The sequence below is a fragment of the Pantherophis guttatus genome, chromosome 1, assembly GCF_059756535.1.
Source record: "Pantherophis guttatus breed Tessera chromosome 1, ASM5975653v1, whole genome shotgun sequence".
In the NCBI taxonomy this organism is placed as follows: Eukaryota; Metazoa; Chordata; class Lepidosauria; order Squamata; family Colubridae; genus Pantherophis; species Pantherophis guttatus.
In genome coordinates, this window is record NC_142063.1 from 324,851,728 (window position 1) to 324,876,551 (window position 24,824).

At 44.1% G+C, this 24,824-nt stretch overlaps 2 protein-coding genes across 8 annotated transcripts in view; both read left to right on the plus strand.

The window, feature by feature from the left end:
- Positions 1-1,455: 1,455 nt before the first annotated feature.
- On the plus strand, positions 1,456-6,477 carry LOC117667786 (uncharacterized). The gene is made up of 3 exons (XM_034421378.3): positions 1,456-3,641; positions 5,662-5,815; positions 6,416-6,477. Exons 1-2 carry the CDS (start codon positions 3,035-3,037, stop codon positions 5,769-5,771), a joined length of 717 nt encoding a protein of 238 aa, XP_034277269.1. The 5' UTR covers positions 1,456-3,034; the 3' UTR covers positions 5,772-5,815; positions 6,416-6,477.
- Positions 6,478-8,977: 2,500 nt separating this feature from the next.
- The window catches only part of FSIP2 (fibrous sheath interacting protein 2), a 69,679-nt gene continuing 53,832 nt past the window's right edge, over positions 8,978-24,824 (plus strand). For 4 of the 7 annotated variants that reach the window (XM_060693143.2, XM_087883395.1, XM_087883397.1 and 1 more), the window contains exons 1-5: positions 8,978-9,196; positions 12,389-12,514; positions 13,872-14,033; positions 16,179-16,268; positions 18,046-18,185. In XM_060693143.2, the coding sequence (XP_060549126.2) occupies positions 9,089-9,196; positions 12,389-12,514; positions 13,872-14,033; positions 16,179-16,268; positions 18,046-18,185 (626 nt within the window). In that variant the 5' untranslated portion in view covers positions 8,978-9,088. Of the gene's footprint in view, positions 9,197-10,459; positions 10,564-12,388; positions 12,515-13,871; positions 14,034-16,178; positions 16,269-18,045; positions 18,186-24,824 lie in introns of those variants that run through there. The other 3 variants (XM_087883399.1, XM_087883400.1, XM_087883396.1) reach the window with 2 other exon arrangements.

Below are 24,824 nucleotides of genomic sequence, written 5' to 3' on the forward strand. Positions count from 1 at the left end.
GAACACTATTCCTTTTGGAAATAAGACATTTACATAAAAAGTGCAGGGGAAAAGTAAGAAAAAGAAATTGGAGGTAGAAGTTAGAAGAAAAGTAAAGTAAATCTGAGGAAATCTAGTTTACAGTAACAGTTACATCATTCATTGTGCATAGTTTTCTCTGCTTGTAAACCCATCCTTCCCTTTTGTTCTTTAAACCTCTTCGCTTTCCTTCTAATTTATTACTAATAATACAGGTAGTCCTTGACTTACAACAGTTTGTTTAGTGACCATTCAAAGTTACAACGGCACTGAAAAAAAGTGACTGATGACTGTTTTTCATGCTTATGACCACTGCAGCATCCCCAAGGTCATGTGATCAAACTTGAGAACTGATTCATATTTATGACAGTTGCAGTGTCCCAGAATCTTTGCAACCTTCTGGCAAATAAAGTCAATGGAGAAGCCAGATTCATTTAACAACCAAATTACTAATTTAACAATTGGCAGTGATTCACTTAACATATGTGGCAAGAAAGGTTGTAAAATGGGGCAAAACTCACTTAACAAGTGTTTTGCTTAACAACATAAATTTTGGCCTCAATTGTGGTCGTAAGTTGAAGACTATCTGTAATGCATATTTATTTCTATACTATTTTTCCTCCTCAAGGAGCTTAAGAGTGTTTTACAAGGGAATTAAAAAGTCTTAAATAAAACCTTCACAATAAAATCTGCCATGCATTCGTCAAGATGTACATAATTTAAAGTTTCCTTTGGGGAAAAAAATGAACGCATTAAGCAATTTACCTGGTCACATTTTTTTTGGGTTTAAACAATAATCTAATCCTCAAACCAGCCCAAAAACATTTTTAGAATTTTATAATTAAGAAGATTCATCAGTCACTAGCTCAGTGGTGGCTTGCTACCAGTTCGCCCCAGATTGGGCGAATGGGTAGCGGTGGCGGTAGGAGGCTCCACCCACCCGACCGGATGTCTCTGTAAATGTGCAGAAGCGAGCGCATGCCCACGAGCAAACCGGTAGCGGCTGAAATTGAAACTGACTACTGCACTAGCTGCTCTTGAACTCAAGACTTCCCAGTTTCCAGCACAGCAGATAAGACTTTTGGCAGAGCCCAATCACCAAGCACCTCCTAAATGTTGTTTAGTAGTATTCTTCTGATGATATTGCTAGCTTATTGCTAAATAAATTAGCAAGTATCTGGCAAACAAACAGCTGGCCTTCTAGACCAGGGGTCTCCAGCCTTGGCAACTTTAAGACTTGTAGATTTCAACTCACAGAATTCCTCAGCCAGCAAAGTCCACAAGTCTTAAAGTTGCCAAGGTTGGAGACTCCTGGTCTAGACTGTAATTGGAGGACCTTTAATTTAATTTTACTCTCATTTTTATAGGTATGTCATATTAAAAGACTAAGGAACCGAATGCCCTATAGATAAGTTCTTTTTCTTTTTTTTATGTGTCTTCAAGTGAATGCTGGCGCAGTGGACTAAAGTGCTGTTAAAGTAGCACTTAGCTGCCAGCTGCCTGCAATTACTGCGAGTTCAAATCTCACCAGGCTCAAGGTTGACTCAGCCTTCCATCCTTCCGAGGTAGGTAAAATGAGAACCCGGATTGTGGGGGCAATAAGCTGACTTTGTATAAAAAAGAACACCGTTTACGGGGGGCCAAAAGCCCTACTAAGCAGGTATATACAAAAAAGTATGAAGGCTATTGCTTAATGCATTGTAAGCTGCCCTGAGTCTCCGGAGAAGGGCGGCATATAAATCGAACCAATAAATAAATAAATAAATGACTGCCTGGACTAGTCCCTGTAGTTTTCCTGGCAAGATTTCAGAAATGATCCAGATATAGCTACATCATCAATAATAATAATCTATCCTACAATGGCTGGGACCGAGTTGAATTTGCTTGTCCTTTCCTATAGCAATGCATTTAAGATTGAATTTGATATGATGCAGTCAGTAGAATTTGGACATCTTTGATCCATATTGTATTATATTGAGGACAAATCCCACCGAATATAGCAGGGTTTTCAACCAACTAAATAGGTTAGGATGCTATGGGGGGGGGGACAAGGAAAAGTTAATTGGTTGAATTTGCCAAGAAACGCACGCAAAGCGACTCGTTCAAATGGAGTTCTATAGACCCAAGGAAGCCCCTATTACTTCTTCTATCTACATTCTCCATGGAGTCCTTTCTCGCCCTTAGTGATGAAAAAGAAGGTGTAGGATCGTGGCCAGAGGCTGCATTAACAGATTAACCAAGTTGGAAGGGACCTTATAGGTCATCTAGTCCAGTCCACCCCCCCCCAAGCAGGAGACCCTACACTATTTCTGACAAACGGCAGCCCAATCTTTTCTTGAAAGTCTCAAGTGATGAAACTCCGACAACTTCTGAAGGCAACTTCTGTTCCATTGGTTGAGTGTTCTGTCAGAAAGTTCCTTCTTATTTCTAGGTTGAATCTCTCCTCGGTCAGTTTCCATCCATTATTCCTTGTCTGGCCTTCAGGTGCTTTGGAAAATAGCTTGACCCCTCCCCTCTCTGTGGCAGCCCCTCAAATATTGGAAGACGGCTATCATGTCTCCCCTGGTCCTTCTCTTCAGTAGACTAGCCATGTCCAGCTCCTGTAACCATTCTTCATATATGTTTTAGTCTCCAGTCCCCTAATCATCCTGGTTGCTCTTCTCTGCATTTTTTCTAGAGTCTCAACATCTTTTTAATAGCGTGGTGACCAAAATCTAGCTAGCGCACGGCTTGCGAGTGGTGGAACCGAGGAACGAAGGGGAAGACCGACCTTCCTTCCAACAAAGCGCCCAGAAAGGAAGCGCGCTCGCGTCGGGGCCTCTCTGGGCGCGAAAGGCAGCTCGCTCAGCCCGTTTGCCTCCCCCCCCCCACCTCCGCGGGGTCACAGGCCGGGACTCCACGCTGCTCCTTACGCCCAGAAGGGGCCGGCGGACGATTGTGACACCCGCGCAAGACGCAGGAGAGGCGCGCGGGGAGCGACGCCGGCGCGGCGAGCGGCTGGACGGACCCGGGCGGGATGGAGCGCAAAGAGCAGCGGGGCGGGAGCTCGGGTGGCGGGCGGCGGACCGGCGGTCGCGGCGTGGCTGGCGAGAAGGAACCCGGACCGTGCGAGGACGGGACGGTGGTGCAGCGCACGCAGGTGGTGCTGCTGGCCGGCGAGTCGTGGGGCTCCGACGGGGGCCAAACCGTGCTCAGCTCCTTCGCGCACCACGTGCTGCCGGCCACGGGCGGCGCCGCCGGCAGCCCGGCCGGCTCCGCTGACTCTTGCGCCCCCGTTGCTACGCGGCCGCTCCCCGCGCCCGGTTCCCTGCCGTCCACGCCGTCGGGCCAGCTGATCTTCTTCCTCTGCCGGCCGTCGTCGCTGCGGGAGCGGCCCGATCGGTTGCGGGAAGTGTTGCAGGGCGTGCGGGATCAAAGCCGGGACTCCCCGGCTGCCCTGGTGGGGGTGATCGTGCAGCCGCGGCCCGACGAAGAAAAGTCGGCTCTCGTGCAACTCGAGAAATTGCTCCGTGAGATCTTCCAGTCCGAAGGTGCCGGATCCATGGAGGTGCACACGGCCGTCTTCGCACCGGGGCGACCCGACGGTGCCCTGGAGCTCAAGCGCGTCAAGGGCGGGGCATCGGGTGAGGGATGTGCAAAGATGGTTAGGCAGAGGGAAGGTCGTTGGGTTACCTAGGACTGAGGAAAGGGGTTATGCATATGTCTATGGAGATTCTCGGTGATCCAGGGCACGGTTGTCCCAAAAGTGCTTTTTCATGAGGCAACTGGACTTTATTTTTTTTATTTTTATTTATTTTTATATGCCGCCCTTCTCCGGAGACTCAGGGCGGCTTACAATGCGTTAAGCAATAGCCTTCATTCTTTTGTATATTTTATACAAAGTCAGCTTATTGCCCCCACAAACCAGGTCTTCATTTTACCCACCTTAGAAAGGATGGAAGGCTGAGTCGACCTTGAGCCTGGTGAGAATTGAACTCACAGTAATTGCAGGCAGCTGGATGTTAAATGCTGCCTTAGTAGGAGGCATTAGCCTCCTACGCCACTCAGGCTCTTTTTGTTTTTTTTTTTCTTTCTTTCTTTCTTTTTTTTTGAAGACGTTTTGCTTCTCATCCAAGAAGCTTCTTCAGCTCTGACTGGATGGTGGGGAATGGAAGGATTGGAAGGGAATCCAGTCAGAGCTGAAGAAGCTTCTTGGATGAGAAGCAAAGCTGCTTCAAAGAAAAAACCATAAAGTCCAGTTGCCTCTTGAAAAAAAAGCACCTTTGGGGCCTTATGCATAGGTTCAGAGGCCCTCTTCATGCTGACCGTATTCCATTTAGAGGGACTTTGTAGGGCTTACATCCACCCTTGCAGGAAGCTACTGCTACCAGGAAACCCAGCTGCCTTCACACAACAATAATAACAAGTTCAGTCAAAGACACCCATTGAGGGCTTCCCATGTTTTAGTCACACTGCCACACTAGGGTGGCTGTGCGTGAGGGAGGAAAGGTTATATCTACCCCGAGAGTGATTATTTTAATTACCTGTTGCAAAGGGGCCAGTATCCTTACCTGGTTCCCCTGTTGAACAAGTTTGGGCTCCTTATGCTACTCTTTGCAGTGCCAGGTCAGTCTACCACTGTTTTCTAGAACATTTACTGGCCAGTCAGATAGTCAACACAGCAAACACAACAATGGGATGGACCCCCCCTTTTTTTTTCCATGGGCAAGACCACATTATGAAAGGGAAGAGCTTTCATCACAAATATGTAGCCCACATCTTGATATTTTTGACCTGGTGGTCTTCCCTCCCCTCCAACACTTCCCCCTAAGCCAGATCTATATTTCCAGAAGTGGATCCTGGCAGCTGAGTATTGTGCAGATGCACAGAGATTGGAGCTGATTCATGGACCAGGGGTTGGGGACCCCTGCATTAGGTAAAGGTAAAGTTTCCCCTTGGACATATGTGCTAGTCGTTCCTGACTCTAGGGGGCGGTGCTCGTCTCCGTTTCAAAGCCGAAGAGCCAGCGCAGTCCAAAGACATCTCCGTGATCATGTGGTTGGCATGACTAAATGCTAAAGGCGCATGGAACGCTGTTACCTTCCCACCAAAGGTGGTCCCTATTTTTCTACTTGCATTTTTTACCTGCTTTGGAACTGCTAGGTTGGCAGAAGCTGGGACAAGTAACAGGAGCTCACCCTGTTACGCGGTACTAGGGATTCGAACCGCTGAAGTGCCGACCATTCAATCAACAAGCTCAGCGTTTTAGCCACTGAGCCATCGCAACCGAAACATCCAATGGGGAAGCTCAATTCGCCTTATGACTGCCATACAAATGGTTATAAAATCGGGTCCAGTCACATGATGACTCAACTTATAACCACACTAACTTACAACCGACATTCTCATCTCAATTGTGGCCATAAGTTCAGGACTCCTGTCAATTTCAACCCAAATCTTGCCCATATTTATTTTATTTATCCAATGTATTGATCGCCTATCTTACCACATATGTATGAAATAAATGTATCTTCTTTCCTCCTTACCTAGCTCTGTCTCCCTCTTCATTCTCTGTTGTTTCCCAAGTTTTACTACAAAGCAGATATATGGCCCCTTGTATTTCATTTGATATGATAAAGAAATAATTTTTCTCTTCCCTTAAAGCCTGCTTAGTGCGGATGAACAAATCGGTGATGCAATTTTTTGGAGCAATGCTGTGGTTTGGAATCGTGGCATATGGAGGCTATTACTTCTACAACTATTCTACAGCATGAAGCTTGCTCCCCTGCCTGCACATCTCCCTCCCTACATGGTTAAGGTGGGTACAAGATGCAGGAAAATGTTTTTATAAAAGCTGAACTGCCTGACTTTTTTTTCCCAACTTGACTAGTGGGGAGGTGAAACTATTGCAGAAATTAATTCACTTTTTATGCAAAAATATGAAGATGTAAGTTTAAAAGGGGCTTAGCCAAAAGTGAGGCCTTCATATTCAGAATAGAATAGAATAGAATAGAATAGAATTCTTTATTGGCCAAGTGTGATTGGACACACAAGGAATTTGTCTTTGGTGCATATGCTCTCGGTATACATAAAAAGACAAGATACACTAGTCAAGAATCATAAGGTACAACACTTAATGATAGTCATAGGTACAAATAAGCAATCAAATCATACTAGGAAACAATATAAATCATAAGGATACAAGCAACAAAGTTACAGTCATAAGCGGGAGGAGATGGATGATAGGAACGATGAAAAGATTAATAGTAATACAGACTTAGTGAATAGTTTGACAGTGTTGAGGGAATTATTTGTTTAGCAGGGTGAAGCAGTTTGCTTAGTGGCTGGGCAGTATTTCTCATATTCCATTATAATCTAAAGGTAAGATTTTCATCTAATAACATGCATTTTTTTCTAGGTCTCTTATGCATCTGGATTTACAGCTGTCACCCAAAATAAAATTTAAAAAAATCAAAAGTTGTTAACCTTGTCCGTGAAGATATGTAAACTTGAGATGAAGTGTTGAATTAGCTAAAGATTCATCACAGCGTCCCATCTCCTCACAAGGTGTCTTGACTGTGAAGTCCATCTATTTCATCATGGATGTATACACACATCCTTTCTCAGGCTTTACCACAAAGCTGCTACTATGTGTAGTTTCAAACCAAAAGTCCTCATACAACGGCAAATTATTCTTGATGGTGAAGAAATCCACTTGGATTGTAACAGTCTCCTAAAATATAAATCCAAAATGGACTGAATGGGCAAATAAGAGTTGTTTCAAATAAGTGTGAATAAAATGATTGCACCAGGAAAGAGATCCCAGCTTTATTATAGATAGCAGGTTACACTGAACATGCTGGCCAAACAGGAAATACATGTTAGTTCATGGCTGATAAATCAGTGAAAATGTAGGCAAAGTATAACACATTGAAAGTTTTGAAAGGTTGAAATAAAAATTCAGTTTTGAATATGACTTCATCACAAAGTTGGACACAAGATTCTTCCTATAACTGTAGTGAGGAAGGAGGATGATGTAGAACTGAAAAGGAATTAAAACAGTGAACCAAGATAAATGGGACTGGAAACACCTCCATGGTGAGCTAAGCTTCATTTTCCAAACTAGGACCCACACTTCTTGGTTTATGGTGCCTAAAATTCCAACCCAGATTATAAAAAATGGAGTCATAGCCTAGCACATGGAGAATATTTGTGGTTTGGGCTCTGGAGGGTTTCGTGAGCTGTTATGATCAATCCAGGAAACCAAAAGCTCACCAATAGCTTAACCAGAATATGCGGTAGAATTCTGACCATGTAAATTACTGTCACAAGATGCAGTGATAATTTTTCGTAAATCAGTTTTGGTGATTTCAGAAGAGAATAAGAACTTCATATAGCACAGGGGTGTCAAACTCAAGGCCTGCGGGCTGCATCTGGCCCACGGGGTGCTTAGATCTGGCCCACGGAGCCAGCCTGGTGGTGTGGTCCACCAGCAGCCTGCGGAGCTGACAGCGGAGTCGGACAGCGATGAGACTGAGGAAGGCCTGGATGAGGGCTCTGCATTGGAGGCAGAGATGGGGCCAGGGCCATCGGAGAGTGAGGTGTGGACTCCGGAGCCTCCAGAGGCTGACAGTAGAGAGGAAGAGGAACAGGAAGAGCCTGTTCCTAGTGCACGTATGAAAAGAGCTGCCAGAAGGCAAGAGCAGCTACAGCAAAGAGGATGACTCGGGAGTAGGGCCAGAAGATGATTGGCCCCTCCCATAAGGCTTAAAAGACCAGCAGCGGCTCTTGTGCTCTTCGTTGGAAAACAACATTGATAGACTAACTCTTGTCTTGCTGCACTTATCTCTTGTTGGTGTCTTCTGCTTCTGAACTTTTGCCAAGAGAAGCCTTTGGCAGTTTGCCTAATTATACCAAGGTTGGTGATTAGACTGAAGAATTTGTGTTATGAAGAGTTTGTTTTGATTTAGTTTGGACTACGCTGAGAATGAGTCTGTTTGTTTTGGAACTGTTTGCATCTAATACTACCTACTTGAGCCTGGGTCACAACACCTGGAAACAGCGAACGACCGGCCCATGGTGCCTCCGCCAGTGAAAACAGATGTCAAACTCGATTTCATTGAGGGCGACATCAGGGTTGTGTTTGACCTTGGGAGGCTGAGTGGGTGTGGCTGGGGTGGGCATGGCCAGTTTGACGTCCTGCGCCCACGTGCAGCCCTTCCGGGCTCCATTTTCACTGGCAGAGGGTTGCAGGTGGCCGTTGCAGACGAAAACGGAGCCCAGGAGGGCTGCGTGTGGGCTGCAGGATATTGAGCTGGCCATGCCCGCCCCAGCCATACCCAGCCTCCCAAGGTCAAACACAACCCTGATGTGGCCCTCAATGAAATCGAGTTTGACACCCCTGATATAGGATAAGGCTATCAAGAGCTACTGATCATGATGGATATATCCAGAGGCAATATACCTCAGTACCAGTTTCTGCAGAATATACGGTAAGTGGGAGGTGCTGTTATTCTTGGCATTTGGATAGCCACTCTGGGAATAAACTAGAGAAGCTTTTTATTTCATTCAGTACATTTCCTTATGCAGGACATAGGAGAATCTATTTAAGTACCATGGGTGCTTGAAATCAGGATAGAAATAGTTGCCTCTGGCAGAAAGGAATCAAGTCAAGATTGGAGATTTTATTCCCGGTAATTTGTCCCTAAATTCGGCATCATCAGTCCACAAGACAATCCAAGACAACAAAGGGGCTCATTACTGACAATAATAATAAACTCGAGAAATACCTGACTCAGATCTATGCATCTTGTATCATTTAGTAGCTGCACTGTATGATTACTGTATCCACACAACAGTTTTGCTTCCATGTTATGCAGCATAAGATCACCTGACAGAATGGGATTCCAGCATCAGATTCCTTCCTGTGAGATGTTGAAAGCTCCACAGAGAATGTGAGGGTAGCAACTAGGACCAAACTAGCAGAACCTTTGTTGCTAACAACATCTAGGAATGTTCTAGAAGGGTTGCTAAGAGGTGGCAGTTGGAAGCTATGTCCTCCAAGGGCAGCAGCTCACCGTGAACCATCAAGATGACGTACCCCAACCCAGGGGTCCTGAAGGCAGCCATGGGACATTACTTAACAGAAAGTGCCCGGACAGCACTTGAAGCCATGGAACCTGAAGAGGATGTAATAGAAGTAAGTGAGGGAGGAGTTTGAGTTTGAGTTTGAGTTTATTTAGATTTATATACCGCCCTACTCCCGAAGGACTCAGGGCGGTGAACAGCTATAGATAAAACAGATACAATATAAAATTTAAAAAACAATTTAAAAAACATATTAAATAAATTTGGCCCATACTAATTAAAAACACCCCTATTTTTAAAAACAAATTTGAATTAAAATTAAACAATTAAAAAGGGGCCAGCCCTGCTTGTTGGAATAAAAAAGTCTTGAGGGCACGGCGGAAAGTGCATAAATCCAGGATCCTCCGTATCTCCGGGGAGAGCTCGTTCCAAAGGGCAGGTGCCCCCACAGAGAAGGCTCTCCCCCTGGGGGCCACCAGTCGACACTGTTTGGCCGACAGCACCCTGAGGAGCCCCTCTCTGTGGGAGCATACTGGCCAGTGAGAGGCTACCGGTGGCAGAAGGCGGTCTCGTAAGTACCCAGGTCCTGAGCCATGGAGTGCTCTAAAGGTGGTAACCAATACCTTGAAGCGCACCCGGAAAACCACCGGGAGCCAGTGCAGCTCGTGCAGGAGAGGTGTTACGTGGGAATGCCATGTCGCTCCCATAACTACCTGCGCAGCCGCATTCTGGACCAGTTGGAGCCTCTGGGTGCTCCTCAAGGCGAGCCCCATATAGAGAGGAAAAACTGCAGTTGAACCAACTCTCCCTCTTTATTGCAGTGGGACTGTGTTCCTCAACCTTGGCAACTTTCACGATATGTGGATGCTTCCTAGGGATGAGTGTGTGATGGGACCAAAGTCACCCATTGGCTTCATGCCTAAAATGGGACTAGAACTCATGAACTCCTGATTTTTAGATGCCTTAACCACTACGCCAGATTGGCTCTCTGTATAAATTTATGTAGGGCTTATTCCATTTACTAGCTTAGTTCTCCTTTTGGTAAGTAGCTCAGACCAGTATTTTTCAACTTCAGAAACTTATAAGATGTATGGTCTTCAACACACAGAATTCCCCAGCCAGCATACAGCCAGGGAAATGAGGAAGTTGAGAGCCAAATGTCTTAAAATTGCCAAGATTGAGAAACTCTGCACTAAGAAGAAAAAAATAAATAACTTGAGTTTAATAGAAACATCTTTTGACTGCTTCAGCTAAAGAGGACTCAAAGCAATCCCCAAAGCTTTAGGGTTGATGATGCCTTTTGAGATTGTGTGTGTGTGTGTGTGTAATGGGTGCTGTCACAAAATGTCTGCCACATCACTGACTTAAAGTGGTTACTATTTAACATATAACCATTCACTTAAAGATAAGTCATTGATGTGGCCATGTACAACTTTTAGTTTATAGGAATATTAATGAAGCCTACATGAGGAAGGAGAGGTGATCTGTTTTTTTTACATTTAAATATTTTATTGGTAGATTATAACAATTATGATGAAGTACAACTAAAATATAGCATTGCTAATATGATCAAAACTATACGAAGTAGTAAGTAAATAAGTGATGTTGAAGAAATTAAAGATAATAGTAAAATATCAGAAGCTGTAGAATAAATAAATAAAATGCCAATATAGAACAAGCTCAATCCTTTAATACGTTAAATCTGGCCATATAGACTATTATTCCAACTTCTGGTTTAATGCAGTCTTTCTGTACAATGATATTTATGTCGTATACTTTGTTTCTAAAATTGAGAGGTGGTGTATTGATGAATATTAGATTTTATGTTTGTTTTAATTAAAACTATTGAAAATGTTAAAAAAATAGGTGAGACTTGGTGTCTGGCAGAAGCCAAGCAAAGTGTCTGTAAATTCCCCTGAAATATTTATTCATATAAAAGGCATAAATATAGTGGGATTTATTTGGGACCAAGAAATAAATATTTTTCCCCCTCCAGACAAATAGAGCCTTTTCAGAAATGTGTAAAAAATAATCAAAATTTATAAAGTCCCAATAGCCAAGTAATCTATGACAAGGAAAAATTGGATGTTGTCTGAGCTTTTGGAAGAAAAGAAGAATGAAATGGGGAAAAAGATGCAGTACATACAGTTGAGTTCTGAAAATTTGCAGAGCCTGGAGGCTGTGGGGGCCTGAATGGGGGATAACAGGCTTCAACTGAACCTTGGTGAGATGGAGTGGCTGTGGGTATGCAGAGCCTCGGAATCTGGAGGCGTATCACCATTAGTTCTGGATGGGGTGACACTATTCCAGATAGGCCCAGTGTGCAACTTGTGGGTTCTCCTAGACTCATGACAGTCATGGATAGGAGACCTTCCACACAACTTTGTGTGGTGCGCCAATTGCACTCTTTTCTGGATTTTGAGGCTCTGCGCTTAGCCCTGGACATCTCATACTTGGATTATTGCAACACATTTTACTGCTAAGATGTGGAGACTCTAGAAAGAGTGCAGAGAAGAACAACAAAGATGATCAGGAGACTGGAGGCCAAAACATGTGAAGAATGGTTGCAGGAACTGGGTATGTCTAGTTTAATGAAAAGAAGGACTAGGAGAGACATGATAGCAGTGTTCCAATATCTCAGGGGCTGCCACAAAGAAGAGGGAGTCCAGCTATTCTCCAAAGCACAGGACAAGAAGCAATGGGTGGAAACTAATCGAGAGAAGCAGCCTAGAATTAAGCAGAAATTTCTTGACAGTTAGAACAATGAATCACTGGAACAACTTCCTCCAGAAGTTGTGAATGCTCCAACACTGGAAGTTTTAAAGAAGATATTGGATAACTATTTGTCTGAAATGGTGTAGGGGTTCCTGCCTAAGCAGGGGGTTGGACTAGAAGACCTCCAAGGACCCTTCCAACTCTGTTATTCTGTTCTGCTACCTTTGAAGAGTATTTAGAAGGTACAATTGATCCAGAATGCATTGGTGCAGAGAGTTTTGAAGGCTCCTAATATGACACATGTAACACCATTGTTATGCAAGCTGCATGACATATAATTGTTGAATGCTTGTGAATTTTATTTTGGTGTAAGTTGCTCAGAGTCACCTGAACCATGAGATGGTGGCAAATACATTTGATAAACAAACTCATACAAATTAGCTCTGGCTTGGAAGGGGAGATCAAATCAAACCAAGACCAAAGCTTGTGCATATTCTTGGAGATGTTAAAATACTAAAGCAAATTGCTGCTGAGTTATGCAAAACAGATAATGAATAACATGCTTCCTCTATGTTTTTTTCTTTTCTAGTTGGGTCCTGGGAAACAGATGCCAGTTGTAGGACCCAATCAAATTCTGGACATGCCACTTTTCACCAAGATCCCACTTCTGCCTGGCTCCAATACCATGTTTTACAGAACAAATTTGGGTGAAAAGGTGAAGAGAGACTATCCCAGTTCTGCTTTCCATAAAATGTTGTGGACACAAAATACAAAAGCATGCAACAAGAAACCATTTTTATGGGGCATATTGCATGAAAACTTGTAGAAGTGTCCCAGTGTTATTTTAAAATAATTGAAACTATCCTGAGAAAGAAATTCAGAAGTAAAAGTGGGAAAGAACCCTTAATTCGTCTGTTTCCTGCCACTTTCCTCTCTCTTGAAGCTACCTTTCTTAGTAAAAACCAGTGTGGGAATTCTCTCTCTCTCTCCCTCCCCCCCTCTCTTTTCGGGGGATGTCTTATTTTTTTTCCTACTGTACAGGAGGCCCACTACTTCTGCTTGCTCACAGCCACAACAGGGCAGGAGGCCACGCAGTGCGCCAGTGCCACTGCTGTGACGCAGGGGATGGAGCTGCCCCATGCACCCTGCACTGGCTTACCTCAGGTCCCCGCAGCCAGGCCATCCATGCCCTGACACCTGCCTTGCCTCGCAGCTGTGGCTTTCGCAACCCCATCCAGCAAGACCCTGCATGGCCGCCGGCCCACGGCCCATTGCTCGTGGTCGCAATGGAGCAAGCAAACTGAGAGATGGTGGGACAGAGTGGGTGGGTGGCTGTGGGAGGCTCGTCTTCATGTTTCTTGGTTTGCTCGCGTGGTGCACCAGGATCACCTGCCTTCCCCCCTGCGCCTCTGCCTCTGTCTGCTGCTGGTGCCACCGTGTGAAGACGAGCCTCCCATGGCCGCCTGCCTGCTGTGACCCATCAACACTCAGATTTCCTGCATCCTGTGCAGTGCGTCCAGATTGCATGCCTCCTCCCCCGCCTCTACGTCCACCTTCTGCTTTTACAGATAATCAACTCACCTGCACTGTGCAGACTGCAGCTGCTGCTGGACACCATCAGCCCCTGTGCCCTTGCTGCCTCCGGTGCTTTCTACACCCACCCCATTGCAGACAACCTTAACTAGGGCTTATTTTGGGGTAGGGCTTATATTAGGAACACACTAAAATCAGGCTAGGTCTTATTTTCGGGGAAGGTCTTATTTTTGGGAAAACAGGATATCTATCTTATCTGTCTATCTATCTATCTATCTATCTATCTATCTATCTATCTATTTATCATCTATCATATTTCTAAACCACGCATCTGCCTCAAAGAGAGGCTCTTTGGCATGCTTTTATATGTATTTTTTTTTCTTAGGTTCTTTCCTAGCATAACATAATATTTCTTTGTATTTCCTCTGAAGTAATTGATAGATCAAGCATGGTGGGGTTTTTTCCCAGGGGAGGATCCCAATAGGTTATATGGTATGCCAACTTTCTTTGTTCTCATCAATCTTTTGTGTTTCTTTCAGCTTTATCAGCCATCAGCTACTTTTGATCTGAGTGACCCATACTGTAAGATCATGGCCCCCAAATACAAAAGTCTTCATGACCCCCACTTGCGTGCTTACTACAAGCGTAAAGACAATCTGCAGAGACTGAAAAAGTCTGGCCTGATCACTGACAAAAACAAAGTAAGTTTGTGCCCATTCTGTCTTCTATTAAAGTTACTAAAGCAACAATCAGTAACATGGTAGAGGAAAAAATAGACCCTGAACTAAACAGCGGTAAATATTACAGTTAGACAGTCTTATTCTGAAGTCTATTTGTGATGTTAAATACAAACTTTGAACTTGGCGCTGCTATCCGTGGGTGCCTTCAATGTCTACACAGACACATTTTCTTTATCTTCTAACTTTTGGAAAATTCTCAAGAGAGTCCTAAATTGGACCTTGTGTAGATTTCCTACACAAGGTCCTTGTAATCCTGCAATCCTGCAAACAGATGCAGAATACATGCTAACACACCCAAGTCTGTTTTTCCTGAATTCTGACATACTCAACAGATATTCCTGGTTTACAGATTGAAAACAATACGTAATCTGATACTTAGGCATTTTATCCTTGTCACCTATTCTTGTCACTTATGCTCAACACAAGCCACCAGCACAGTTGTGGCTTGTGCTGAGCACCTTATGGTTTTAGGTACGTTTTACTCAATGATTTTGGAAAACAACATGTTTTACGCAAAATTATTTTCTTTTAATGTTAGACATATTGATATATTTCACGTTGGTTTCAGATATTTTTAATTTGACTCAGAATGCCATGCAAGTACATAGGCTGGTGGGCATATATTCATTCACATTTTCAAAGAACCGTTCTTATTCTGGATTTTGGCATCAATTCATTTTCCCTTTCCATTTTTTGATCACTGAACGATTCATGTTAATTTGCACAAAAATGAAGATTGCTGCCTTTAAAAGGTGTATCCAACTCTAGAGCTCATGTCTTAAGCCACGATAAGCTCTATTCTCTATATTAAGGGAAATATTCTATTGCCTTTCAGTGATATTGGACTCCTGTACAGAACGTTTGATAGTCTTAATGACCCCTCAACCTCTAACAATCTGTGACCTAATAATGCATATAATCATGATTGTTGCAAATACTAAATGACATTTGGCATGTCTGAATAGTCCATTGTAAATATAAGTCCATTGGTACAGTAGCACGTCTGTATAACTGTCCATGAACTTTATCACACAGCTATGCCTTAAGCTACCAGCGTAAATATATAGTATTACCATATTCTGATTCCAGAATATGATTCGGATGCTTGGCAACTCACTTATATTTATGATGATTGCAGTGTTCTGAGGATCATACGATCCACCTTTTGCAGCCTTCTGATAAGCAAAATCAATGGGGAAGCCAGATTCCAGAATATGATCCTATGCACAATTAGATTGTTTAAATTCCAATTAAACCTAACTCCTTGATTTATGACCAAAATTGAGCCCCAAATTTCCATTGCCAAGTGAGATGAGTTTGGCCAAATTTTTCAACCTTTCTTTCCACAGTTGTTAAGTGAGTCACTGCAGTTGCTAAATTAGTAACATGGTTGGTAAGTGAATCTGGCTTCCTCATTGACTTTGCTTATCAGAGGGGTTTTCAAACATTTTGAGAATATTTATTCTGACAGCAGAAATTTTGAGTGGTTTGGAGAACCGGCAAATACCACCTCTGGCTGACCCCAGAGTGGGGTGGGAATGGCGATTTTGCAATATCCTTCCCCCAGGAGTGGGGAGGGAATGGGGATTTTGCAGTATCCTTCCACTGGAGTGGGGTGGGAATGGAAATTTTTCAGTATCCTTCCCCTGCCACGCCCACCAAGCCACGCCCACAGAACCTGTAATAAAAAAATTTGAATTCCACCACTGAGTGTGAGGCATATAAAATATATTAAGAAAATAAGACCGACATTTTAAACAAACACATTAAATGTCTATGGAGCTCCTCAGTCATCCAGGTCATGGTTGTCCCAAAAGTGTTTTTTCAAGAGGCAACTGGACTTTCCTGTTTCTCTTTGAAGAGCTGAAGAAGCTTCTTGGATGAAAAGCGAAACGTCTTCAAAGAAAAACAAGAAAGTCTAGTTACTTTTTGAAAAAGCACCTTTGGGACAAACACATTAAATGTATTTATCAGAAACAAGGCCTAGATATATTTTGGATTAGGCTTCTCCTTTTGTATTTCTGATGGTCCTGCAATGATAAGCATTAAACTAGCTTGGTAAGCTGCTCAATACAAGCTGCTATTTTCTCACCTTTTGTTATTTAGGTTGTGTGCACCTTGAAGGAATTTAATGAATATAGACAGTATCTGACCTCCCGCAAGCTGGAGTTTGAGAAACACTACCTAAGAGAACAAGTAAGTCCTGGAACCACTTGAAATTTCATCCTATGCTAACAAGAACGTTGTAAATATAATGTCTTGTTTTAGTATCCATTGAATATGTACTATTTAGAAAATCTAGCTGGTAATCAAGCAGCACAGGAAGAGTGCTGCTTGATTAGGCCCAGAGCTCATCAGTTCCCGCTTTCTAGATGCATTTGGGAACCTCATCGCCTTCGATTAAATGGCAATACTCCTTTCTGCAGTTGTTACCTAGAAACTAATATATAAAGCATGTTGCCCATAACTCAAAACTTAATAAACAGTTATCAGTATTAGTAGCCTTTGAAGGCCTGATGAATGTTCATTTTAAATCCCCCAAATTGGCTGTTTTCATCACTCATGCTGGCAGTGATTTCCACAGTTAAACTGTGCTTTAGAATTTAGAACTTAGAATAACTTTATTGTCACTTTGAATGTACACTAATCAGCATACATTAAAATGAAATTTCATTGCTCTCAAAGGGTCTCCACCAATATATACTACATAATATACACTACATAAACACGGCAAAATAAATAAATACAAAATTATGCCTATACCCATATATATTAAACAACACAGTCTAGTTCAGATGTAGATATGTACATGGCGATCAAAATGAATCTTGCCAGTTTACCAGACGGATGGCATAGGGAACAAAGCTGGTACAGAATCTGGTAGTCCTACTGGAAATACTTTGAAACCTCTTCCCAGAGGGGAGCAACAGAAACAGATGGTAAAGTGAATGTGTGAGGTCTCTGAGAATGCTTTGAGCTCTAAGCACATAGCGTTTATAAGCAGTATCCTGAATAACAGGAAGCGAGCTTCCTATAATCTTCTCGGCTGTCCTTACCATTCTCTGTATGGACTTTCTATCTGAGGCACTGCTGCCACCAAACCAAACAGTGATGCAGTTTGTTAAAACGCTCTCAATTGTGCCTTTGTAAAAAAGTGGCCAGAACAGAAGGAGAAAGATGTGCTCTTCTCATCTGACACAGGAAACTGTAATGAGTCAAATGTAGAGGGAAGGCATGAAACCATATAGTCCTTTACCAATCTCTCAAAACACTTCATCATAATGGAAGTGAGTGCAACTGGACAGTAATCATTAAGGCATGTGATGATAGTCTTTTTGGACACTGATACAATGATTGCAGTCTTAAGACATGATGGAACCATGGCCTGATGCAACGAGAGGTTGAAGATGTCTGTGAGAACAGTAGCCAGCTGATCAGCACACTCCTTAAGTATTCGCCCAAGGATATTATCAGGACCAGCAGCTTTCCGAATATTGACTTTCCACAGGACCTACCAAACAGTGGTTGTATCCAGTGGTGGGATTCAAGTAATTTAACAACCGGTTCTCTGCCCTAATGATTTCTTCCAACAATCAGTTTGCCAAACTGCTCAGAAAGTTAACAACCGGTTCTCCCAAAGTGGTGCGAACTGGCTGAATCCCACCACTGGTTGTATCAAACCTGAATAGCTGCTTATCAGGGAGGTGAACAGCCTTCCTTGCTGGAACGTTATTTGTGGTCTCAAACCATCCAAAAAACATATTTAGCTTGTTTAGCGAATCAGTGTCATCCTAACCTTAACCCTAGCCCTATGGGGACTTTCTGATTCTAATCTGAAGAAATTACACCATAAATATTCCTTGGCCCTAAGCCAGGCTACTATGTGGCATTATCACAGTGTCAACATGGTGGCAGCATCTTGCACAAACTCTTAATTTCATCACAAACTTTTTGTTTCCTACCTGATTTCCAGAAAACGCTGGAGAAACAAGTCACCAAGTTGCAAGACACTCATGGTCTTCCAGAGGCTATAGAAACCTCAAAATACCGAGACTGGCTATTGAAAGAAGAAAGACCTACCATACAGGAGCAAGAGAATGTAATGAGAAACAGGTAAAGAATGCAACAGAGAGGATGTACATACAGTTCTCTTTTCCCGCACTTTGCTGGATTCCCTGAGCAAATGTTTTCCGAAGTCATTGTGTCAATTTGCTTAATGGTAAAGCCAATCCTGGATAATTGCGCTGGGAATCAGCATTCTAGCATCGCATCTCTTTCTAGGAACATTATTATTATTTCTTTTTTTTGTGCAATACCTGACCTTTCACCTTTATGCAGAGAAACTGTACCTTGTGTGTTTTGGTCTATGTGGGGAAATCCCCATCCTTTTCCCATTTCCAGGGATATCATAGAATCACAGGCTCTTGTATTCCAAGCCCTGCGGCAACTTTCAGACCGTTGCAAGTGAATGACTGCTTAATCCAGAGGTCTCCAAATTTGGTAACTTTAAGACTTGATAGTACAGTGGTCTACGCACCCTGTTATTAACACAGCTGCCTGCAATTTACTGCTGGTTCAAATCTCTCCAAGGCTCAAGGTTGACTCAGCCTTCCATCCTTTCTAAGGTAGGTGAAATGAGGACCCAGTTTGTGGGGGCAATAAGCTGACTTTGTATAAATATACAAAAGTATGAAGGCTATTGCTTAATGCATTGTAAGCTGCCCTGAGTCTCCGGAGAAGGGCAGCATATAAATCAAATAAAAAAAAAAAAAAGACTTGTGGACTTCAACTCCCAGAATTCTTCAGCCAGCTTTGCTGGCTGGGGAATTCTGAGAGTTGAAGTTCACAAGTCTCAAAGTTGCTAAGTTTGGAGATCCCTGGCTTAGTTTAGTTAGTTTAGTTTAGTTTAGTTTATTTGATTTGTATACCGCCCTACTCCCGAAGGACTCAGGGCGGTGAACCACCAACAATAAAATACATAAATACACAAAATTTAAAAACCCGATAAAATCAAATTAAATTATTTGGCCCAGACAAATTAAAATACCCCAATAATTTAAAAACAGATTAAAATTTACATATTTAAAAAGGGAAGAGATTAGGCCAAGCCCGCTTGATGGAATAAAAAGGTCTTCACAGCACGGCGGAAGGAGCGCAGATCCGGGATCCTCCGTATCTCCGGGGGGAGCTCATTCCAGATGGTAGGTGCCCCCACAGAGAAGGCTCTCCCCCTAGGGGCCGCCAGTCGACACTGTTTGGCTGACGGCACCCGGAGGAGTCCCTCTCTATGAGAGCGTACTGGCCGGTGGGAGGCTATTGGTGGTAGTAGGCGGTCCCGTAAATAACCAGGCCCTAAGCCATGGAGCGCTTTAAAGGTGGTAACCAAAACCTTGAAGCGCACCCGGAAGACCACCGGGAGCCAGTGCAGCTCGCGCAGGAGAGGTGTCACATGGGAGCGCCATGTCGCTCCCATTACCACCCGCGCGGCCGCACTCTGCGCCAATTGGAGCCTCCGGGTGCTCCTCAAGGGGAGCCCCATGTAGAGAGCATTACAATAGTCCAGGCGGGAGGTGACGAGGGCATGAGTGACCGTGCGTAACGAGTCCCGATCCAGAAAGGGACGCAACTGGCGAATCAGGCGGACCTGATAAAAAATCCTCCCGGTCACGGCCGTCAAGTGCTCTTCTAAAGACAGCCGTGAATCCAGGAGGACGCCCAAGTTGCGAGCCCTCTCCGTGGGGGCCAATGATTCGCCCCCAATAGTCAGTGATGGCGTCAACTGACTATATCGGGACGTTGGAAACCACAGCCACTCGGTCTTGGATGGGTTGAGCCTGAGCCTGTTCCTCCCCATCCAGATCCGTACGGCCTCCAGGCACCGGGACATCACTTCAAGGGCATCGTTGGGGTGATCCGGGGTGGAGATGTACAGCTGGGTGTCATCAGCGTACTGATGGCTTAATCTTTGTTTGAAAGCCTTCAGTGATAGACTACCTGCAACTCTTAACAGAATTGGAAGCGACCTTGGAGGTCTTCTAGTCAACCCCCCTGCTCAAGTGGGAGACCCTAGGCCATTTCAAATGGCTGTCCAGTCTCTTCTTAAAAACCTCCAGGGATGGAGCACCCACAACTTCTGGAGGCAAGCAGTTCCACCGGTTAATTGTTCTGTCAAGAAATTTCTCCTTAGTTCCATTTAATCAGGATAGAGCTGGAAGGAACCTTGGAAGTCTTCTAGTTCAGTTCCCTGCTCAAGCAACCCTATACTCAACCCTATACTGTTTCAGACAAATGACTGTCCAGTTTCTTCTTAAAAACTTCCAATGGAGCACCCATAACTTCTTGTCACTTCCCCGCTGCCCTGAAAGAGGCGGTGGTGAGGCCTCTCCTCAAGAAGCCGTCCCTGGATCCAGCAATATTGGCCAACTATCGTCCTGTTTCCAACCTCCGCTTCATTGCGAAGGTTGTTGAGAGTGTGGTCGCGCAACAGTTTCCACAATTCCTGGAGGAAACATCCTATCTAGATCCGTTCCAGTCGGGTTTCAGGTCTGGGCACAGCACGGAAACGGCATTGGTCGCGTTGGTGGATGATCTCTGGAGGGCCCGGGACAGGGGTTATTCCTCTGTTCTGGTCCTATTAGATCTCTCAGCGGCTTTTGATACCATCGACCATGGTATCATGCTGCACCGGCTGGAAGAGTTGGGGGTGGGAGGCACTGTGTTGCGGTGGTTCTCCTCCTTTCTCTCTGACCGGTTGCAGTTTGTGTTGGCAGGGGAGCAGAGGTCGACCTCGAGGCCTCTCATTTGTGGAGTGCCGCAGGGATCGGTCCTCTCGCCCCTTCTGTTCAACATTTATGTGAAGCTGCTGGGCGAGATCATCCGTGGCTTTGGGGTGAGATACCACCAGTACGCTGATGACACCCAGCTGTACATCTCCACCCCAGGCCACCCCAACGATGCCCTTGAAGTGATGTCCCAGTGCCTGGAGGCTGTGCGGATCTGGATGGGGAGGAACAGGCTCAGGCTCAACCCTTCCAAGACTGAGTGGCTGTGGCTCCCGGCATCCCGATATAGTCAGTTGACTCCATCGCTGACTATTGGGGGCGAGTCTTTGGCCCCCACTGAAAGGGCTCGCAATCTGGGAGTCCTCCTGGATAGGCAGCTGTCTTTGGAGGAACATCTAACGGCTGTTACCAGGGGGACCTTTTATCAGGTTCGCCTGATTCGCCAGTTGCGGCCCTTTCTTGATCGGGATTCCTTGTGCACAGTCACTCACGCCCTCGTCACCTCTCGCCTTGACTACTGCAACGCTCTCTACATGGGGCTCCCCTTGAAGAGCACCCGGAGGCTCCAGCTGGTCCAGAATGCAGCAGCGCGGGTAGTGTTGGGAGCAACATGGCACTCCCATGTAACACCGCTCCTGCGCGAGCTACACTGGCTCCCAGTGGTCTTCCGGGTGCGCTTCAAGGTGTTGGTTATCACCTTTAAAGCGCTCCATGGCATAGGGCCTAGCTATCTCCGAGACCGCCTGCTGCTACCGACGACCTCCCATCGACCTGTGCGCTCCCACAGAGAGGGCCTCCTCAGGGTGCCATCAGCCAAACAATGTAGGCTGGTGACTCCCAGGGGGAGGGCCTTCTCTGTGGGGGCACCTACCCTCTGGAATCAGCTGCCCCCAGAGATAAGAAGAATCCATGACCTCAATGCCTTCCGTCGTTCCCTGAAAACCTATCTTTTTCAGCAAGCCGGGTTGGCTTAGAAGAAATTTTTAGATTCTTTTAATTAGTTTGTGATTCTTAACTTTCGGGCCAAAATTTATATATATATTTAAATGTTTTAATATTTGTATTCTCTGTTTTTTATCTTGGCTGTACACCGCCCTGAGTCCTCAGGGAGAAGGGCGGTATATAAATTGGAAATTAAATTAAATTAAATTAAATTGTGGCAAGCTGTTCCACTGGTTCATTGTCCTCACTGTTAGGAAATTTCTCCTTAATTCCAGGTTGCTTCTCTCCTTGGTTAGTTTCCATCCGTTGTTTCTTGTCCTGCCTTCAGGTGCTTTGGAAAATGAGTGAATCCTCTCTTCTTTGTGACAGCCCCTCAAATCCTGGAAGGCTGCTATCATGTCATTCGTTACACCAGGACTGACATCTTGGGGAAAAAAGCAAAATAAAATAAAATGCAAATAGCTGTGGTTTCCCTTTGCAATAGGGGATTCTGCCATCTGGATTGCTCCGGTTAATATGGCAGTGATCCAGGCAACGTGCTAGGAGAAAAGCTATTCCTAAATCTTACAGCCAGGAACTTTCTCCTTATTTTGAGTTTGGATCTCCCTCTGTGAAGCTAAGATTCTTTTCCTACCCTCAGGCGGTCAGAAAATAAATTCCCAGTCCTTCTCTGTGGCCATTCTTTAATTATTGGAAGACTGCTGTCATGTCTCCTCTTAGCATTCTCTTCTTTGGACTAAAAATGCTCAGTCCTTTTAACCCTTGTTCTCTTTCTTTTAATAATAAATTTTTTATTAAAGTTTACAATTACAAAGATTAAAAAAACACAAACTAAGAAAAATATAAAATACAAAAAGTACAGAGAAAAATAAAAAAATAAAGCTATATAAAGAAATGACTTCCCCCTTCATCAAGACAAGTACAAACAATTTCAGTAACTTATCATCTTCTCTGACATTTCAACAAAAGATCTCTTCTTCCCATATATCACCCTTTCTTTTATCTATAAATAAATAAATAAAAGCCTCAGTCATTCAGTCCTAATTACAAGCCAGTGCATTTGGAACAGGGAGGAGAGTAGAATTAGAATGATAAACCAATATCTTTGCCTATCTCAGATAACTCACCCCCAAATCAAGGCAAAGCTAGGAACAAAACTCATAGATACAAGATAGAGATCAGCAATGGGGACAGCAAAGAACTGCTGTACTTTCTGATTCCAGGAGACCTGGATGGCACTTTGTAGTTCAGAAAGGGCCTTAGGCTATTTAACCACAAGCTAGCCATTGATATTTTAGCCTTCTATATTGTATAAATGCAGCTCATGTGATTACTTTATGATTCAGAGTCTTTGCAAACTCTTCAAATTGTAACAACTTCATAAATAAAACAGGGTTATAACCATAAGTAAGTATTTGTGAAGGAATCATACTATTGTATTAGCAAGGTAAAGGTCAACAGAATAGTTTCAGATCTCAGACTTGAAGGCTGGTGGTAGCTTAGGGGATATAATAATTGATAGGACACCATTCTTTTAAGTTCCTCTTATTCCCCTTAAGGTAGTATTTCCCAATTTTAGCAACTTTAAGATACAGTATGTGGACTTCAAATCCCAGATTTCCCCAGCCAGCATGGTCAATGTTGGTCAACGTTGGAGAACACTGCAGTGGTGGGATTCAAATTTTTTTATTACCGGTTGTGTGGGCATGACTTGGTGGGCGTGGCATGACTTGGTGGCGCATGGCTTGGTGGGCGTGGCAGCGGAAGGATACTGTAAAATCTCCATTCCCTCCCCACTCCAGGGGAAGGATACTGCAAAATCCCCATTTCCTCCCGAGCTGGGACTCAGGAGGCAGAGAATAGATGGGGGCGGGATCAGTCAGAGGTGGTTTTTACTGGTTCTCCAAATTACTTAAAATTTCCACTACTGGTTCTCCAGAACTGGTCAGAACCTGCTGAATGCCACCTCTGGAACACTGTCTTAAGGGGTCTTCATTTCTGCCAGCTTCAGAGTACAGCAACACCATTGAGTGGTCATGGATTGGTTCGAAACTGATGGATAATAGGTGGAAACAGTGTTGTTGTGGAAAGGAGTCTCCACTGGTGACCAGCACAAATGATAGATACTGCATACCTGTTTTCTCTTACTTTATGCAGAAAATAGAATTATCCTTCCAAACAAGCCCCTGGCACAGGGGTATCAAACTGGCAGCCCATGGGCCAGATGCGTCATGCGCAGGCCACACCCACTCTGGCTCCGTGAAGGCAAAAAGACTTGATATGTCCCGATACATCACATGATGCAATCGAGTTTGACACCCGTGCCCTAGCACATTCCTTGGCAACCATCGGGCTCTATACTTAGATATGATATTTTAAAAATAAAAATAATCTAAAATTATACAATTAAAGCATTGGCTTCAAGCATCACCTAGATCCGTGATGGCACTTGGTGCCAAAAAGGTTTGCCAAGACTGACCTAGATGGATGTCTACCAGCCAGCCCATTTTTTGAGCTGGACTTGCCTAATCTGGAAAAGAAAATTGTGAACTGAGCAACTACTGGGGAGTAGAGAGGGAGCAATCTCAACAAGTTGCCAATGATGATTAGTCAAAGGGCTGCTGTTTTCTGATACAGCCCTCAATATGTTGTCCACATTCCAATCTGCCCACTTAGGGTGACTATCTGTGGGGTCCTTGGTGCACTGATGATGTTGCCTAATTTGATAGTGAAGCGTTTAGAACACGGGTGTAAAACTTGATCGTGTCACATGACGGATGGTGATGTATCGTGATGTTTTTTGCAGAAGAATCCTCATCATCCAGTCAGAGCTGAAGCAGCTTCTTGCATGAGAAGCGAAATGTCTTCAAAGAAAAACCAGAAAGTCCAGTTGCCTCTTGAAAAAGCACTTTTGGGACAATGACCCCACAGTTTGGTGAACTACAAATATTGCAGGGGTGAAATCCAGCAGGTTCTAACAGGTTCTGGAGAACCGGTAGCGGAAATTTTGAGTAGTTTGGAGAACCGG

Excerpts from the sequence above, each read along its gene's own strand:
- LOC117667786 (XM_034421378.3), top strand. The coding sequence starts at position 3,035 with ATGGAGCGCAAAGAGCAGCGGGGCGGGAGCTCGGGTGGCGGGCGGCGG. Across the intron at positions 3,642-5,661 it reads CGTCAAGGGCGGGGCATCGG|CCTGCTTAGTGCGGATGAAC; the intron begins GTGAGGGATGTG and ends CTTCCCTTAAAG.